The sequence below is a fragment of the Corvus moneduloides genome, chromosome 3 (genome assembly GCF_009650955.1).
Source record: "Corvus moneduloides isolate bCorMon1 chromosome 3, bCorMon1.pri, whole genome shotgun sequence".
In the NCBI taxonomy this organism is placed as follows: domain Eukaryota; kingdom Metazoa; phylum Chordata; class Aves; order Passeriformes; family Corvidae; genus Corvus; species Corvus moneduloides.
The window spans coordinates 67,739,615-67,758,379 of NC_045478.1; the positions used below are offsets into that span (position 1 = coordinate 67,739,615).

General features: G+C 40.5%; 1 protein-coding gene across 10 annotated transcripts in view; it reads left to right on the forward strand.

Moving 5' to 3' along the window:
- The window catches only part of MAP7 (microtubule associated protein 7), a 110,485-nt gene that overhangs the window by 7,009 nt on the left and 84,711 nt on the right, over positions 1-18,765 (forward strand). Inside the window, exon 1 of one of the 10 annotated variants that reach the window (XM_032102075.1) lies at positions 3,473-4,191. The exons of 8 other annotated variants lie outside the window; for them this stretch is intronic. In XM_032102075.1, coding sequence (XP_031957966.1) covers positions 4,062-4,191 — 130 coding nt within the window. In that variant the 5' untranslated portion in view covers positions 3,473-4,061. Of the gene's footprint in view, positions 1-3,472; positions 4,192-18,765 lie in introns of those variants that run through there. One more of the 10 variants, XM_032102079.1, reaches the window with a different exon arrangement.

The following is an 18,765-nucleotide window of genomic DNA, read 5'->3' on the forward strand; positions in this document are numbered from 1 at the left end:
ATGTCTATACAAAATATGATTGTGTGTTTTGATGAGTAGGTATGTTGAAAATTTTTTGTTGTAACGTTTTTGCAGGATGGGAGGTTTTAACTGAATTTTCCTGATCTTTTTTTCCCAAGAAAGAAACATTTGGAACATAGTTCCCAGTGGAACCCTACTGTTTCATGCAGGGAAAAAATGACTGTAGATGCAAAATTCTATATCATTTCTTATCCTAAGTATATAAGATATATACTTACCTTGCCCTGAACCCCTCAGTTAGAAGAAAATCAGAAATAACAATGAAATAGTGGCAATCTGTAAAGGAATGTATGCTAAAATAATATATTTTCTTGATCTATTTCTTGATACAAAACACATGTAAGTTGAGGGGAACCTTTCACAGGGCAGTGGCTGTGGAATGTAAATTTACGTGCAACTCATTATACTCTAAATCACAGTAATAGCTTGATGTACAGTTTGGATAGTTTACAGGGGATGAAACAATCCTGTCAGTGAGAGAGGATAGCAAATCTAGAGTTCAAGTGAATGGCTTCAACTTCCTTTTCATTTCATGGGTAAAGGTATCAAGTCTTAATATGTGATGGTAAAGCAGAAACATCACTCAGCATGTTGTTGTAAATATTTACATTTCCCATATCATGCTATAATTGTCCTAATAGTCCTTGTTCAAGCTGCTGTTCAAGACTTGCCTATCAGATGATGTTTTGTGCTGGCAATTATACCTATAGAATCCAGTGGATGCAAGTGGGTGTGTTTAAGTGTAGTGGTTTGTCTGATAATGAGTTTGCAGGTGTTGTAAAAACGAAAACCCCAAAATGACCCACTGCCCTCAAGATATGCAGTTGCCCTCACTCCATCCACTGAGAGAATCTCACTCCATCAGTAAGAGAGCTCAGCTGTGATTGTTTTTATACATATGATGACTAATGATTAGAGGGGGAAAAAAATCAATAATAGGGGTTATGTAAGAAAATTGTTCCTTTTGTTTTGTCTTTTTTTTTTTTTTGAAGAGTTTAACAGCCTTGTTACTAAAATTATCCACCCCTTCCTTCCCTCAAGGGAATGTTGCTTTCATCCCAGTTTTCGTATAGAAGCTCCCATGTAGATGAGACAAAGCTGAAATAAGAAAAGCTTTCGTGATAGGGATACTTCAGGAACTTCTTTTTCTGCCCTAAACCAGTGGATTGAGGAAGGAGGGGTTGTCAGTACAGTCTTTTTTTATGCAGTATTGGTACCTTTAATGTATGCTTAATAGTGTTTTTAGGAATGTTTTTCACAAAAAAAAAAAAAAAATCCCCAAGTGCCTAAAGTTATGGGGTATTTTTTATTATAATAGGTGTCTTCTGTAGGTAAAAGGTCACATTTTGTTTGGCATTTGGAAACATGGTGTGAGCTGGCATAGTTTTTAACCACAGGGACCTTGAAATAAAATCTTGCTGTGTAAGCTGAATGTGATATTGACACTTTTCCTCTGTCACCTCTGCATTAGTAAGACAACAGGAAGAAATATGTACCAACACCTCAGTTGCCTGTGTGTTATTGCCCAAATCAGTCTTCACCAAACTCGGTTATTACTGCATTTTGTACAGAGGGCAAGTCACTTTTATGGGTGGGTGCAGGAGATCCTGCAAGGACCAAGGAAGTCATCCTCAGTCCTGTAGCTGTTCTGCATGACTCCTTCAATAATAGGAAATGGAGATGCTGAAACAGTCAACATACCTGTAAGCTGGGAAGCCACTCCATTCAGGTGTATTTTTGTGTGTTATATACTTATATTTTTTGAAATGCCTATTTAAGGAGTCTAGCAATCAAAGATGATTAAACATCATTTTTAAAAGGGTAGGAATCCTTACTTAGTGGCTTAAAGCAGTGAAACGGGGTGGAGCAATATTTAATGAAGTTATCATATACTTACTGTTTTCTGTTACTTTTGTTCCGTTGGCAGGTCTTGGCACATATGAAAAGTAATGGTGGTACTAACTACTGTCCACTTTCTGTGGCAATGCGTCTACTGTTATGTAGTGTTTGTGGGAGGCATTAGGTGGATGGGCATTAGGTGGAGGAATGAAGCTGTTTCTCTTTATGGAATAAAGTAGAAGTGCCCGTACAAATGCCAGAAGGCAAATTGCTGAGCCAAAGAATAGCTTGCGTTAGAGCTTTTTTCCTTACTCTTCTGTCCACACCCTGTAGTACAAAGTGTCTCTAACAGTAGACAGATGTCATCATGTACAGCTGCCGTGTACGCCCAGAGTCCAAGGTGTAGCCAAGAAGCAGGATGTAGCCAGGAGGAAATACATACTAGAGGTGGGCTCTGGGCACGGTGAGAAATGGTACCCTCCTGCAAAATGCTTCTGGTTTGGTTGGGTGTTTTGTGCCTGAGCTGGAGAAGGAAGAACAGTGCAGCTGAGCCTTCAGGTGGTGCTATGTTCTTCTCCATCCACTGTGTTCCTGGCTCATGAGCCTGAGATGTGCAAGAACAGAGCTATCCTGCCAGATGAGCATGATCCAGGACTCCTCTGTAAAGAGCATCCCAGGCCATCGTGATAGTCAACATAGTTTGTGTCATAAACTCTGACCCTTCTTCAGTATTGTTACCCGTGTCATTGAGGTGATCATATACCATCCATCATATACATCCGTATAACTCAGAGTTTTCAATGAGCCACCTACAGACTTGTCAGCTAATGTCTGTGCCATCTTGTGGTGGCTGATCAGGTTACATCAAGATTCTCTTAACCCCAAAAACCCACAAAACAAAAAACCAACCAAAACAAAACAACCCTGAAGTGAGGAAAAGTAATAAAGTATTATACTTTTACAATTATAGAGTGTTTCTAGCTGGCAGTTTTTCTTTAGTAGCATTTTGAAATGGTGAGCACACACTGAATTGAGGTGGAAGTGGATGACGATTAAAGAGTCTCTCAGCTGAAACATCCAGCATGTTACATAGTGGCATTTGCAGCCGTGAAGGATGGAACATTCAGATTGCAAAACTTGTGAGCAAGCATTCTGTTGTAAATGGCTAAAGAAAATCCAGAATGCCAGCATGTGAGGGCAATCAATTAATTAAAACTTCCCCAGGCTGTTTGGACTTTGCTCATTTTGCAAAATGTATGTTAATAGTTGGAACTGTAAAACTAATGGTGTGGTACAGAATATTCAGAATTTTGTTGCCCCATGTTGTCCACGCAAGCTAGAAATTCTCATTTTCGCGTTTTCACATGTGGAAAAGAAAGTTCCAACACCCGCCTGTAATTGTGGGTGTATGCATTCCTAATGCAAAAGGTATGTACTGCACAGGAAGGTGATTAAGGGGGGTGGGGAGGTGGTGGCACACATGACACCCAAGACATGCAAATATAGAAGAGGACTCATCCTCATTATTTTAGGTTAGGCTGAAATTTCTAAACATGAATAAGCAGAGCAGCTGAGCAAAAAGCAGGTTCATGCCTGGAGCCTTCCAGGCTTCTTTTCACTCAGTGCTCGTCTGCTTGTGCAACCACAGCTCCATTCTCCTGCTGCCATGCAAGGAGGAAGGAGCAGCCCTTGCTGCCGAGGTGCTTCCAGCTCTCCATGAGCGTGCAGGACACAGCATTCCCAGGGCCGGCTTGCTGCAGCTGAGGAGACAGCACTCATAGACCCTCCTTTGATTAGGATGTGTCAGTGTTGTCAGGGCAACTGTTAACAGCGGCGTATCATATTTTCTCCTCTTGTATTGCGTGCTGAATATTTTAGTGTGCTGTAGCTGGAAGAGGGTTGCAGGGAAGAAGGTGCTGCCGCAAGGAACCTGGAGCTGGGGTCTGATTGAGCAGGTTAACAGCAAAGAGCAGCATCCAAAGCAATGTGCCTTTAATTAGGGCTTTTCTTCAAAGGGGGGAACGACTGACTGCAAGCCTTTTGCTGCCGACTGGATGTTGTTATTTGTCAGCTGTTTGCATACTGCTTATCCATAGGGGATCTGTTACAAGTGCTCAAATGAACAGACAGCGTTGTAGCTAGCGGCTAATCAGGGGCTGGAGTTTCTTACTTTTTTTTAATAAGCAAGAGGCAACAGCAACATGCCTGGTTCAACTACTGCCCTCCGACAAGAGAGACTGAAGAAAAGTCCCAGGCCAAGTCCCCCAGGTTTATTCACCATTAATGAAGAGGATGAGCAGCAAAAAAATGGGAATTCCAAAAGACTGAAAGGTACGTTGCTGTTCTGCAGTGTGATCAGGGCTGCATGTGGGATGTGCTGCACAGCAGGCACAGCAGTATTTTATTAGCTCTTCTGTGTGCTACAGAGCGTCTGTAAGTGACTGGTGCAGCTTGGCAGTTCATGTTGGCACTCACAAATGTGCTGTGCATGATAGGTGTATTTAAATCCCCTGGCTTGTTATGCAATCAGCTGCTTTGGCTATGAAGAAAAAACCACTTTTTAGTTATTAATCACGTATCTTCTGGTAGGGATAAGGGTCCTGCACCAGAAATATATCCGTGAGTTTCTGTGTGTTTGCTTTGATTTCTGTTTACAGTCTGGATAAATAACTGTTAAAAACAAGGTGGTTGTAGGCTTGGAGAGTACAGAATGCAATGCCTGCCTGCTATAGAAGACAGCTTTGCCAAAGACAATGTGAAACTGTCTATACTTCCTTTCGTGTGCAGGAGGGGCACTGTGCCTTTGGCAGAGTATAGAAAAATACATTGTTCGAAAATGCTGACTTATACAAGTCTGACAACAAAACAAACAGAGAACCCAAACACAAAACCAACAAATTGTTAAAGAAAAATATTTATGGTGCTTAAGGTAGGTAAGCAGTGGTGGCAGAGGGATGCTGATAGCCACTGATTTATAGCAGGTCTGTCAAGCCTGTGTACCCACTGTCTGTCCTGTATCATGTAATTCCTGTTTCCCACATGGATCCTAGTGTTTAAATTCTCTTGCTCTGGCAGGGATTCTGCTACTTACAATTGTGACTGGAATTTTTATTCTTTTTCTTGGTGCTCAAGTGATTCTATGTGTATGAGCACCCCTTTTGGGGGGGTGGGGGGGGGAAGGATGGGATGGATTGTATCAGTTTTTGTTTACAAAACAAATGTTAGTTTGTAGCCTCAAGACACTGTTTTAAATTTCTGTTGTCACTATTCTACCGTGTAACAGGAGAGGCTAGAAAGCATTTAAATAGCCAATTTATACTATGTGTATTAATTAGAGCTGAATAATTTACAGCTAACTGATTATTTTCTTTTTCTGAAGAAAAAAAAAGGTAGCTTGGTAGCTTTCACAAACAAATTCAGAACTCAAGTTTTGTTTGTTGGGGTTTTTTTGAGTTTGCTTGTACTTTTTTTTTCTCAGAATGGCAAAAAACCTAACTGGTTAGAGCTTCATGATAAAATGTATATTGCTAGTCATTGTTAATGTGCCTATTGTGTTAGGGTCTTGTGTACATAGTTACCTGCTCTTCTGTGTATTTGAAACTGCGCATATAAATGGAGATCCAAACTCTAGTGTAAGGTTATTGAGTTCTTGATGTTTTAAGAAGCATACTACTTTCCTTTATCACCCGCTGGATGGCTTCCAGAGTCAACAGTCCATAAAGCTAAAAATCAATAATTTTCCTGGTTTTGTTCAATGGCCCTGCTAGTTTCCCAACAGTTTGTTGACTTAACTACTCTTTTCTACTTGCAGGAGTTATACAAATGTGCTTATCCTTTGTCTCTCCTGCTTTAACCAAGATTTGATTTTTGATTATTCCTTTATTTTCTCTTCTTGCTGTGAAATGTAAGTAGATGAATGTGCACAGTAGCACAGCTAGCAAGCGAACAAGTGCACGTGGTTTTAAGAAGATAAAAATTTGTCAGCTTACCTTGACTGCTCCTGGTGAGAAATAATATAGGAAATGGTACAAAATATTCTGAAACTATATTATTTTGCTTTTCATTTTACTAAATACTTAAAATAGCTCATAGTGTCCCTAGACCAGAACGCCGTTTGCACAGTGATACATGTAGGTAAATAGCTACGTTTATCTATTTGAATGTTATCAGTCATTAGGTGGGTTAGGCTGGAATGCCTGGTAATGGAGAATGCATGTACCCAGGGTGCTGTTCTTCTCACCTGGTACCAAGTAAGGTCACTCCAGTGCAGTTCTGTCTGGGTGATGGACCCACGTGGGGCTTTCGTGGATCTTCAGTGTTTGTTGTTCTCTTGCTACTTTACAGGGTTTGCCTTGTCTTAGTTCTTTACCTGCCATTTTTGCTCAGCAAGCACCTGAAGCTGCTGAGATGTTTCTTTTTTATTTTTTGTCTCTCTAGCACATTCTAAGTCAGTGTCATTTTTTGTGGGAGACAGGCTAAATGTTTTCTTCATCTGCAGTTTCTGTTATCATGCTGGACTTGCCTTGGTACAGCAGTACAAAGCCCAAGAGGCCTTTAATGGATCCGATATGCCAAAGTAAAGAAATTCCTTCCTCCATTAAGGGTATTTGAATATCATTGCAAGGTTTAAAATAAACAATATTTTCATTCAGGTCTTGTCAGAGTACTAAGGCTTGATTAGACTTTTTATGAGAGTTGTTTTTGGTGATCTGGGAAACAAATATTAATGTGGGTCTTAGTAGCTGGCATCTGCGAGGTTTTCTTTAAATCGATTTTGGTATCAGCCATTCCTTTGCTTGTCTGGCTGTCTGCATTGAAATTGGAGAAGTCTGGTAGGCAATGAGTTTGCTTCTCCAGTGTAAACAAATAATGACAATGTTAAGGATTTTTCTTTTCAGTCTGGAGGTATTAAAAGCCTGCAGTGACCTTTATAGACATGTGCTCCTGATACTTCCTTTCCTTTGATGCGAACTGTATTCACTGTTTTTTCAACAAATATTTTAACTTCCTTTCCTCCTCTTGGCTTTGGGACGGGGCCTGCATTTTTGTGATATATCTGTATGGCATCCACTATTGCAGGGTCTCGAGATCCTGTTGTGTAGTAGAAGAGTGCAAATAAAAATTACTTTGAATATCCTTTTTTACCTTTATTAACAGTATTTATTCTCCTTTCTTGTTATAACATACAGAAGTTTTGCACTCTTCAAATACAATTTCTATCGGTTTACAGAAGCTTATTTTGCACTTGCATTGGTTTTTGGTTTAGTTACCAGCTTTCCAGAAGTTCTGTAGCTATATTCACAAAGAAACCAGAAAAAACAGGAACTTAACAGCCTCAGTGTTTCCTTAAAGCTTGTGTAGTAAAACAGATATTGTTTCTGTGACTGAAGAGAGTGTGTTTATGTGGTTCTGTACGTAAATCACAAAGGTATGACTGAGTAGATTAGTGTTTAATTACAGGTATCCATCCTATGTGCGTGAACTTCAGCTTCAGACATTCCTTGAATTCAGGCACAAACAATTCAAAAAGCTTCAGGATTTCCCTCCTCTGCTCTGTTAATTCTGTGTGCCTTGGATGTAGTCTTAAAACCTTACTCAATTTTATGAAATTTTTAAGTGATGCCTCCTCTCCTTCTTCTTAGAAGGAAGACTTTCTCAACTGTTGATAATGTGTTTCTAAAACTCTCATTTGACAAGGCTGGAAAAGTAATGCTCATGCTTCTGGATTATGGATTTGAATACTTAATAACTGAAATAATTTTGACATTTATGAAAAATTAATGAAAAGTCTCAGCAATGGAGTCCTTCACCATCCTGCTTATTTAAAACTGATCAAGGGGGAGGGTACCTCTAATCTGCTGATTGAGTATTGCTAATACAAAGCTAGACATACATGTCTTAGCTGTCTGAACAGTAGCACTGATTCTTTGTCATCTTGAAAACAAGAGAAGGGCTTTTTTCAGTCCTTTCGTGAATGACAGTGATGTCAGTGATCACCAGCAGATCTTGCCACTGTTGTGTGGCTGGTAATGTTTGTGCATATTGCTTATTCATATGAAAGGTTTGTCCTTCCAGAGAGATGGAGGAGATTTCTTCTATCATGACTGTTTGGGTGTTTAGTCTCCATGTTCTGCATGTATTAGTGAAATACGTATTTCTTTTTAAACTCAGATTGTCTAACTTTTAGTTCAGTTGTTGTGTGTTACTGTGTGTCTATAGCTAAAGCAAACTTCAGATACCTGAAAGAAAAGGGAACTTGGCATCTTCAAGGGCATTAAACTGATAGTCCTGGAAACTGAAACTGTATACTTACAAAACAGGTATTGCATGGGGTGTGGAAGTGTAATTTTATCCCACGCTGCAGAGTCTGTGCCTCAGGCAGGATCCAGAATGACAGCTGAGTCTCTGGCTTTCACCACACTTTAAACCAGCAAAACTGCCTGGGATGGTGGTTCTCAGTGGGGCCTCTTGATACTAGTCAGAAGGCTGACCTCCAGTTTGTTTGGGGCAAAACAGTTAGCAACTGTTAAAGGCTGAACACCAAAATCAAGTACTGGAGGTTTTTGTGACAATACGTAGCCTTATCTTGCCCATCTGCATTTGAGGCAAAGTGAGTGGAAAGAGTGCGTGGAACGAAGGAAAGGTACCAATTCTCATTATGATGCTGGTTGTGTAAAGGGCCAGGGGTGAGAACCCAGACAATGTGGTTTGGCATCCTGCACATTCCAGTGGGTTCTGCTAATGTTTCTCTGCACCTTCTTTCTGCTAGCCAAGGCCAGGAGATGAGGGGTCCAAAAGTATCTGTGGTTCTTCTGGACATTTATTTACAGAATCACAGAAGCTGAGATGGAAGGGACCCACAAGAGTCATTGGTCCAACTCCTGGCTTGTCACAGGACCATCCCTGAGAATCACACCATGTGCCCAAACATTTCTTGGACTCTGTCAGGTTTGGTGCTGTGACCACTTTCCTGGGGAGTATGTTCCAGTGCCCAACCACCCTCTGGGTGAAGAACCTTTTTCTGGTTCTAACCTAAACCTGCCCTGGCACAACTTCAGGCCATTCCCTCAGGTCCTATCCCTGGTCACCAGGGATAGGAGATCAGTGTCTGCCCCTCCTCTTCCCCTTACAAGGCATTTATAGACTGCAATGAGGTCTAAAAACAACTCCCAAAGTATCTGGGAGGTACATTCTTTAGAAAGCCCTATATTCTTGTCCTACAGTGCAGCTGTTGGGGGTACAAAAGGAACTTGTGTTTTCTTCAGGGTACTGCTGCCTCTGTTTGTAGGGTTTCCCCATTCACAGCTGTAGATGCCAGGTAGCAGGAAACATCCCATTTGTAACCATGACAAAGAGATCCTAGCATGAAGTAATTTATTAGCAGTAAAGCAAAGAGACTGTGTGGAAGTCTAGGGGATAGCAGGGAATATGTCTGCAGACCAGTGGAGCAAATCTGATTTGTTCAGTCCCTCTAGCTTTCAGAGTGAAAGCCCAAGGTCTGAGGACTTGGCTTGTGTTGTAACACAGCCTGTTCATCAAAGTGTGTGCTGGGATTCCTTGCAGTGCTTATCTGTGCTGGGTAAGAATTATCTTACACTTCTAGCTCAGCTCTGTGAGAAGAGGCTTCCACTGCTGATTCTGGAGGATTGTGTTCAGTTATTTTGATGACTACTTTTTGGGGGTGAAACAGCCTGTGGTGTATTCATGTGCTCAGGGACCATACTTGACATTGAGTACATCGATGGCAGAAGTAAAAGAAAAAAGTGGGATGTTGACAGTCTTGAAAGTTTAAATTAGTTGTTAAAGTGCATTCAGTTTAACTTGACATGTGAACTGAGGATAATCCCTTTTAAGGAAAGGCTGAATTTTGAAAAATAACTTTTGTAAGTAAACGGGGTTATTTCAACCAAGATCTGAATGATAATACAGTGTTCAGCAGAACTGTCCTGGTGAGAACGGGATGCAATATTTGACTACTGTCCTTGCAGGATAGGGTGCTTGTTGAAGTTGCAAAAGGATTGGTGTTCAGTTTTTTACAGATAACTCTCAGGAAAGCTTTGTATGAGAAACACCACTCATGAAAGATTGATAGCAAGCAGTGGAGTTTTTCCTAATTCACTATTACCTCCGTAAGAGTTGTAACTTTAAAAACCTGGAATTTGGTATATGAATCTGTGTGGAAAATACATGTAAAGGGAATGTAGGTTCATAGCCATTTCCTATAGGAAAGAGAGCAACCTGGAAAGTGATAGATCTGTCCAAGAATCTTGAAATTCTCTGAGGTCTTGTTGCATTCTTTTTTCCCTGAAAATATGCAAATAATACTCTTTTGGGGACTTTATACAGTAACATGCCTTTGGAATAAGTTGACAGCAAGAAGAAATGGATTTCTGTGTCCTATTGTACTGCATTACACATGCCTAGGTAGTACCATGTTTTATTTTGCAGTGAAAAATTGAGGCAATAGCTAAGCACGTGTGTTTAAAAGAAATATGTTGCAGTTTGATCCCCTGATGTTTTTGTGATTGTGTTTTTTGTCAAGAGTCTTGGTGCTCTTGCTGCCGTTTGCAAAGCTTGCTCAGGAACTGCTGTATCTGTTCACTCCTAAGTTGGCTTTGTACCTGAGTACGTAGCAGTCTGGATTTATTTTTAAGGGAAAAGCTTTTGCTTGTCATGTTGAACTCCAGAGAAATTAATGAGCACTGGCCTAGAGAGTTGCTTCTGGCCATGAGTGGTGATGGAGCTCTATGTATTACTAGGATCAGCTGATTCAGTGGGAGTGCATAATTTTTCTTCCTACACAAGCTCACATGTGTGCATTCTTTGCTTTCTCACCTACCTACAGAGTAATTTTTGTGCCTTTTAAATTTTTTTTCTTTCTTCTTTAAATTCAATCTGTACTTTACAACTGGAGATCTTGTTTTTCTGTTATTTGAGAATTAAGAGAGAATGAAAGTATCTCAAAAGAGTCTTGTGGTATTATCAGAAGTCTCTTCCAAAGTGATTTGTGGCTGTGGGATTTTTTGTTTGTTTGGTGAGACATGTGATGATATTATTTAATCTAGTCTACCCAACCTCAGGCCACAACAGTAATATGCCAGAACAAATGCCACAATGGCTGATGCAATTTGCACTGTTTTAATGAACTGCCTTCAGTCACTGAAGGTGCATCTCACAGTGCACTGCTTTTGCAGCCAAGCAATACTTGAAACGCATGAGTTTTAAATACACTGAGTTAAAGCATGAGTGGACGCTGATGTGTGTGGGTCAGATTTGTATAATGAATGTAAGAGAGACTAAGGGGCCATGGTTAATAAGCAAATAAAAATGCAGATAAAATATCAGAAATTACATTAGGGAGTATTCTAGAACTTGGACTTTGAGGTCTTGTTGCTTGAAGTAAATTTTTTTTTTTCAGTGGAGTAGAATCACTTTCACCAAATTCTGCATAAAACTCTCATTGGTTTATAGGTCTGACTATGAGAACCATTGAATAGCTAAATTGTCCCAAGCCCTATCTTAGTGTATAGATGTAGCCATAACTGCTTAGTAAGTTCAAGTCAAGAGGAATGACTTGGGATAGCATGCAGATGGTATAAATTTTCTTTTTATGCTGGCAGTTTCAGAGGAGAACCACTTGAATGCTAGGTTCACTTTCTCCTTTAAATGATAAACTTGCTGATAATGGCTAGAGCAAACAAAATTCCAGAAGGCAGGTCACTGCAGCTTAACCTGGATGCAGGTTTCTCCAGAAAGTAGAATTGTGTCCCTGCAGCAGTGGAGGAGACAAGGGGTTTGGAGCAGGCTATACCAGTGGAAAATTGAACTGCTCTGTCAGTACTGACACAGGCCTGTAGCTGTACTCTGTGTGTTTGTGCTGGGGAACTCTTGGGTAGTTTTGAATTAGATAAATACCTTCTGTAGCTTCAATGGGATGATGGTACAAGATTGTCTTTTAATGTCTGTTGAAGTTTTTGTTCCCTTTTTTCTGGACAAATAGATTTTCATCCAGTTGTTTCAGATCTGTTGAAGCCTAGTTTTGCCCTTCATCTCTCTGGAGGAAACACAGTTGTCTCAGAGATTAGCTATATTTCTGCACGTTTTTTATACAGTTTACCTGTGCACTTGTCAACAAGAGGAAACTGGGTTTGGAATTAAGAGCTGGAACAAATCAAGCACAGGTATCTGCTGAGATGTAAATGTGGCAAGTAGCAGAGATTCCAAATTATAGAGCTCTTCCAGTGGAATGCTATCACACAGGAATAAAAATTCAGTTAGATGAAGCACTCTTCTGGTACTAGTGTCTGTAGAGATGGCTTCAGGGAAAGCAGGAGTTTCCAGTTAGAAGTCACAGTTACGGATTTTCAACTGGTCTCTACTCTCAGTAAGTGTCTTCAATAGTGCATGTTAGAGGCCAGATCTATAGTGCATTTAACTCCTAGGCAAACTGACTCTTTGCCTCCTGTTCTGAGAGTTACCCAAACCCCTCAACAATCCAGGAGAAATGGTCAAGGTACTGGAGTTCCCAGAAGGGACTCAATGTACTTAAGAGACTAAATTTGTAGTTTGGTTGCTCATCAGTCTTTATTTCTTTTGTTTAATACCACTACAGTCTGAGCCTCCAGTCATGCCTACTAATTGGCCTAGTCTTCACAGAGAGGTTGATTGATTTATTTATTGATTTATTTTCACAGCCAACATTCTTCTGGGTCTTCCTCTCATATGTGAAGCTGACATAGGAACAACTGTCCTTCTACAATCTGGCATACCAGGCACAGCTGCTCACAGACTTCTTCTGTGATCTGCTGCTGGCTTTTTGTTTAGCATTGGAGGGTAATAGAATGAGGCTGGTGCCACTGCACACTCCTGCAGGAAATACTCCAGCTGGTGGAATTTCATCTTTGGAAGAGCTTTGCTGCAGCACAGTGCCATACCCACCTTGTATGGCATGGTATGCTGTGCTAAAAATGTGCTCTCTTTCCTAATCAAGAACAGGGATGCTCCCTGAAAGATCTGAGGATAGTCAATGGCACAGAAAATGTTAGGAAGAATTTTTATTGTCTTTCTCCTGGAAGTCAATAAGGAAAAGGATTGAGGAAGTAACACTTTCAAAACTAAGTTTTCTGTAGGATGCCTGAGTTCTGATTTGATTGCTGGGAATAGCAGTTGTAGTGCTGATGTCCTAGGCAGACAGTCTGACCAGTTGAAAGTCCAGTTAAAGGTCCTTCACATAAAGTCTCATAACAGTCTAAAACATTTTGTTAAATGTGCTGAAGAGACTTGGGTGGAGTTTTTTTCATTCTTGAATTCCTGATCTTTTTCAGCTTCATTTTAAACTCCTGCACAGGCAAGGCTTATTGTAGAAGTGCTGACAGAACTTGATTCATACTGTTGTATCTTAGTATACAAAGCTATCTTGTTTCTCAATTCTGCTTCAGGAAGCTTTTCTGAAAGCTCTTTTGGAAATGCAGGTTTATCCAGTTACCCGCCCTTGACATGAGGAGTCATTCTTTTACACAGCCGGTTCTAGCTTTGGGTTTTTTTCCTTTTTTCCTAGTCAATTTCCTCATTGCCTGTACGCTGACTAAATGCACAGGTGAAAATTACAGTACTGAATTTTGGCCTGTGTGCTAAGACACCACAAATCACACCGAACACATTTGAGCTGTTTCTGAAGACAGAGATGTCATGTCAGTGGAGTTTGCACTAGTTTATAGTGGCAGTGTGATGGAGAACAATCCGATGAAAGAAGGTTTCTTTCCTGTCATTCCTTCGAAATTGTAACAATGCTTTCACTGAGGAATGTACACCCCATCTTGGACATGCGATCCATACAAATTGTAGATAATGTTACTTCCCCTTTTCATGTGCATTCCCTTTCACTAGAAAAATGAAAACATGTTTACCTCACTCTTATTCTCTGCAGCAAAGGAAGAAAAAGTAGGGGGTTTTCTGTTGGTTTTTTTAAAATACAACCTTCTCTAGCCACCTAACTATGGTAGTGATGTATTTACTTGCAGTCTGAACTGCAAAATAAGAGGTAAAGAAAAAAACCAGATGGCAGTTGCAGTCTGTAAACCAGAAAAGGACAGCAATAACCAGCTGCTGAGTGAGGTATTGGCAATAAAATCAGGCTGCAGACCAAGCAGTTTGCGCTTGTTGTGCCTGGGTTATCAGTGTTTTGGTATGTTCTTAAACTTCCAATCTGGTTTGTTCTGAATTATTCTGTAATGTATTGATCTACTTCTGTGCTAGTATTTTTCTCGACCCAGTTATTCTCAATTTTAGGAAACAAAATTGTCATAGTTTGTGTCCAGGGAATTTCTGTGAGCCTCACCATCCCTGTGAGTTAGGTGGATTGCTGCTGTAAACTGTACCTCACATACTCAGTGTCACTGAAGGCTGCATACAGCACAGTCTGGCTTTTCACTACATGTTCAACTTAAGTCTTTGTAGTCAATAACTGATGCGGCACAAAGGAAAGCAGTACTGTGCAGACTGTGCTGCTCACAGCACAGAGATGCTTGTGGATGCCTCCTTTTTTGGTTAGGCTTTTAAAAAATTATTTCCAGATTTCACATGTTTGTGGCATCTGCATGATGAGCAACCTTCCAGAAGTGAAATATTTAAGGTGATAGTATGATGGTTTGATCTCCCTTTCCTGAGAAGTGAAGACAGCATCTCCATGATAATTGTGTTGCAGTTCTGAAAAGGCTTCTGACCCCAAGATTTGCAGAGGTGATTTCTGCTCATTTTAGCTCTGCAAACAGGCCCTCCTATTGCCTGGTTGTAAACAGTTCCGTGTGTTTTGCTGCCACTAGCAGTTTCCTTTAAGGGAACTCTTAACTAATCTCGGTAAAGATTTAGCTACCACTCTGAGAAAGTGCTGCTGTTTGGTCTTTCTTTGTACTCCAGGCTTGGATTATGGACTTTTCTTACACTTGTCCTAGGATTTCTTTTCAAAAGTATCTAGATAATTGCCAGTAGCAAGCTCTTATCACTAAAATCTAGTCCCAGATGGTTAAACTGAAGCTGCTTTTTTTTTCTATACATCAAGGCAAGAGGGTTTGCTGATGTCGAATTCTGCCAGCCAGTTTTCAGTAGAGTTCTTGGGCAGGGATACTCTTAAGATGCCCTTGGCCTCTTCTGTGTTTCTGGCTTTGTTGCGGGAGAGGTGTGGGGGGGTGTGGTTGGTTTTCTTTTGTTTTATTTTTTAAGTAGGTGAAACAGCAATATGGGTTTGTAAACCTGACCTGGTAAGTTCCCAGGAGCTTTCAGAAGGAAGGGAGTCTGTGTTAGGGAGAGAGGTTATGTTCCCTATTACCATTCACTTTTGTATGCCCTTTTCATGCCTCCGAGGAGAGTGATTTGACACACTTCATCCAAAGAGTCACATAAGCACTCTGCTTTTGAAATTATATAAGCTAACATAGCTTTAGGAAGAAATAAGATAGGGAGCAATTTCATGAGAAGGTTCTCTTCTGCATTTCTGGTGTTGGTAACATGTTTTATCAGTCCTTAAAGTGAGCCAAGATATTTCTTAAAACAAAGTGTGTTGGTAGAGTTACTGCATGCTTATAAATGGGATGTTCTGTGGGGTAAGCAGAATCCAATACCTTTAACAAAAGTAAGATTTTGAGTTTTTCTCTGTGGTTATAAAACCTGTTGCAATGTGTGTCTGAGGAGAGGGGGAGTAATTTGCTTTCTTTTGAAAGACTTTTGCCATCCTCACTCACAGCAAATTCTCTGCACAGACTATCCAACCTGACCTCACTTTGGTGGACTGATGTAGTGTGTACACTGGCTGGGAGTGAGCGAGAATTGCAAAAGTCAGGAGAATCACAGAATGGTTTGGGTTGGAAGGAGCTTTAAAGATCATGTAGTTCTCACCCCCCTGCTGTGGGCAGGGACACCTTCCTTAGACTGGGTTGCTCAGAGGCCCATCCAAACTGGCCTTAAGCACTTCCAGAGATGGGGCATCCACAACTCCTATGGGCAGCCTGCTGTAGTGCCTCACCATCCTCACAGTGAGGAAAACCTTTCTAACATCTAACCTAAAGCTACCCTCCTTCAGTTTGAAGCCAATTCCCCCTTGTACTGTCACTACGTGTCCTCATGAAAATTTTTTCTCCAGATGGCATAGCAGTATATTTATAAAAACTGGGGCATGCTCTTCACTTGAGGAAAGCTTGTTTTTAGTTTTAAAGCGTCTGTCTTCTGAGACTGGTTATTGAAAGATAACCAGTTATTGATTAACAGTCTGTCTGAGACCTGTGCTTCAAAGACTGCCTTTTAGCATAAAAATTCTTGTGACTTACAGAAAAAATATAATGTCTAGTAGCATTTACAGGAACAATACCTGTTTCTGTCTCTGGGGAGAGGGAACTTGTTTTTGCAGAACATCCTGACAGTAGTGATTATAATGAGAGCTTTCCCATCTGACTCAAATATTTCATGCTGCGTAGGGATTATTGAATATTACTCTGTGGAAAAGAGTCAGCCAAAGAGGTTCTAATTACTTGGGGCTGAGCAACAGTGCACCTACTTCCCATTCTCTTCACAGGGTTTTCTCCCTTTCTTTTTGTCAAACTTTCCTTTTGCTTAAATGTTCTTCAAATAAAACCAGCATTAATTGTATGCTCCAGAAGGATTTAATATGTAGTATAACATATATATGTTTGTGAGATATATATCACAGATACTTTTTTAACAAAATGTTTTGCCTGTAAACTTTTGAGAAGACTTTGCTACTGGCAAGTATTAAAAGATGTGACATCACTGTGTGCATATGCTTAAACCTTTGTTCTCTATGGCACTCTTGAATCTTTAAATGGGAAAATCCAATGAGATCTGACTTCTGTTACATAACACATTGCTATGCAATTATAAATGCTAACGCCACATTCCAAATACCTTTATTTTGTGCTGCTGCAAAGTAGTGCAATGTTGGATTATGTTTTATGCTTTGCTTTTTAAAGGGAGAAAAATAAAATGAGGAAAATCAGGAGTCTATTGGTGTCCTGCATGCTTTTAAGATTAATTGGGACTTTGTACTGAAAGAGAAGCTAATTTGTGTTGAATGCAGCTCGCTGCTGAGTAAGTGGAGCGTTGCGGCTTATGTTAATTGGCAGTTGTGCCTTTTCTGCTGTTTCCTGGTGCTGTACTCGGTGACCTGGTTGGGCCAGGCTGGCATGGCTTGTATCTGGTCAGAGCTGCTCACACACTGCTGCTTGCAGAGCAGGGCTGTTTTAATGGGACACTTGCATGGCAGGATGGTCACGGTGCGCTGAGCTCTGCCTGTCACATGCCAGTAGAACCAAGAGGTGTGTGTGTGCTGTGGTGCTGGTGGCCAAGCAGATGGAAATGGAGACTGCATGCCAGGCTGGTTTGCTGGCTCTGCTTCCACTGCATTGGATTGCCTATTCATAGACTCGATGAGATGTAGATATGTACAACAGTTGTTACAATCTTCTAAACAGTTTGCGTATCTTTTGGTAAAGGCTATAGATACAGAACTGCCCAGTCAGCCTGGGAAATAACAAATTTTTAAGTATTTCCATTCCTTGTCCTACACAGGTAAGACATTCTAAGATATTGTAGTGTGGTTTGTGATTTTGGTGAAGTTTATTGGCTAAGATTTTTCATCAGTGGTGTTTGTATTTCCACTGTCTTGTGGGTACCTTTTGGAGGATATCTTAGTGTCAGAACTTTCCAAGCAAGGATTGCTACTGACTGCTGTGGCAAAGTAGAGAGCAGTGCTGTGGTTAAGTGCTTAGTGCTTTTGATGTGAAGGGAAGCCTTTGTCCCTCTATCTGCCCTTGTGCAAGTAGGGCACTACCCTTCACCCTCATACTATGACGTAGGTGAGGCATCACTGACAACTCTTCCAATACTTGAAATAGATTATTTGAGAAAGAACAATAGATAAGTATTGCTAAGGCATTCCTCTACCCCCAGGTAAGCAAAGTAGGAACACTTACCTATGGAGAAGATGGGGTATGGTTTGTTTTGAGGGTTTTTTTAAAAAAGTCCTTAAACAAATACAGACATAAGCAGGTTATTAATGCCAGTGGAGTGTGAGAAGAGGTTACCCTTTTGACTGCATCACAGGCTTTGGCAAAACGAAGCACAAAGCTTGTAGACAGTGATTCTAGATCCTGTTCTTGCTCTATTGTGTCAAGTACTTTCCTTCTAAGAGAGTGGGGAAAAAGCTCTGCTATTTCCTGCTATTACCTGCTGTAGTTAATTCTACAAATAGATGGACACTGAATTTTGTAGTCAGCTGTCACAACTGGAAAGATGTCCCATGGTATCAGTTGAAGTCCACCTATTAGGAAGTACCTAGCGACTTAGGTACTTCCGTTTATAAGCATGGAAAAGCTAGAGTTCATGTGTGCTCCTTTCCCATGGTTTTTGGAACCTCTTCCAAAGGTCCTTTAAAAGAGAATTCTCTGAATAGGAGTTGAAACTGATAATTTAAGAAATGTATGAGGTAAAAACAAGGCTTACTGACCTTGAAGTATTTGGAATATTGCATGGGTTAGTTGCAGTTGAATGGTTTACTCTTTTCAGAGCTGCAAATGTTTTGCACAACTGTAATTCTGCCCTATGGAGTTGTAACTCATGGGTAGTGCAGAGCTCAGTTTGTCCTAAGAGGTGCTATGTGTGGGGAATTTTAAAGATGTCTGGCAAGGAGATGCATGCTTAGACTTGCGCAATACCATTAAAAAGACTGGGCCTACTTTTTCCCTGTTGTCATTCTTCTGAAGCAAAGTAAATTGAAAAAGAAGTGAATCTGACCACACTTAAAACACTGGTATTCTTCTCTTGCTAATGGACTGAAAGCACTTATTGCCCTGTCTGGATCTATCTGGCTTTATTGAATTGAACTGCATTTTGCAAGTA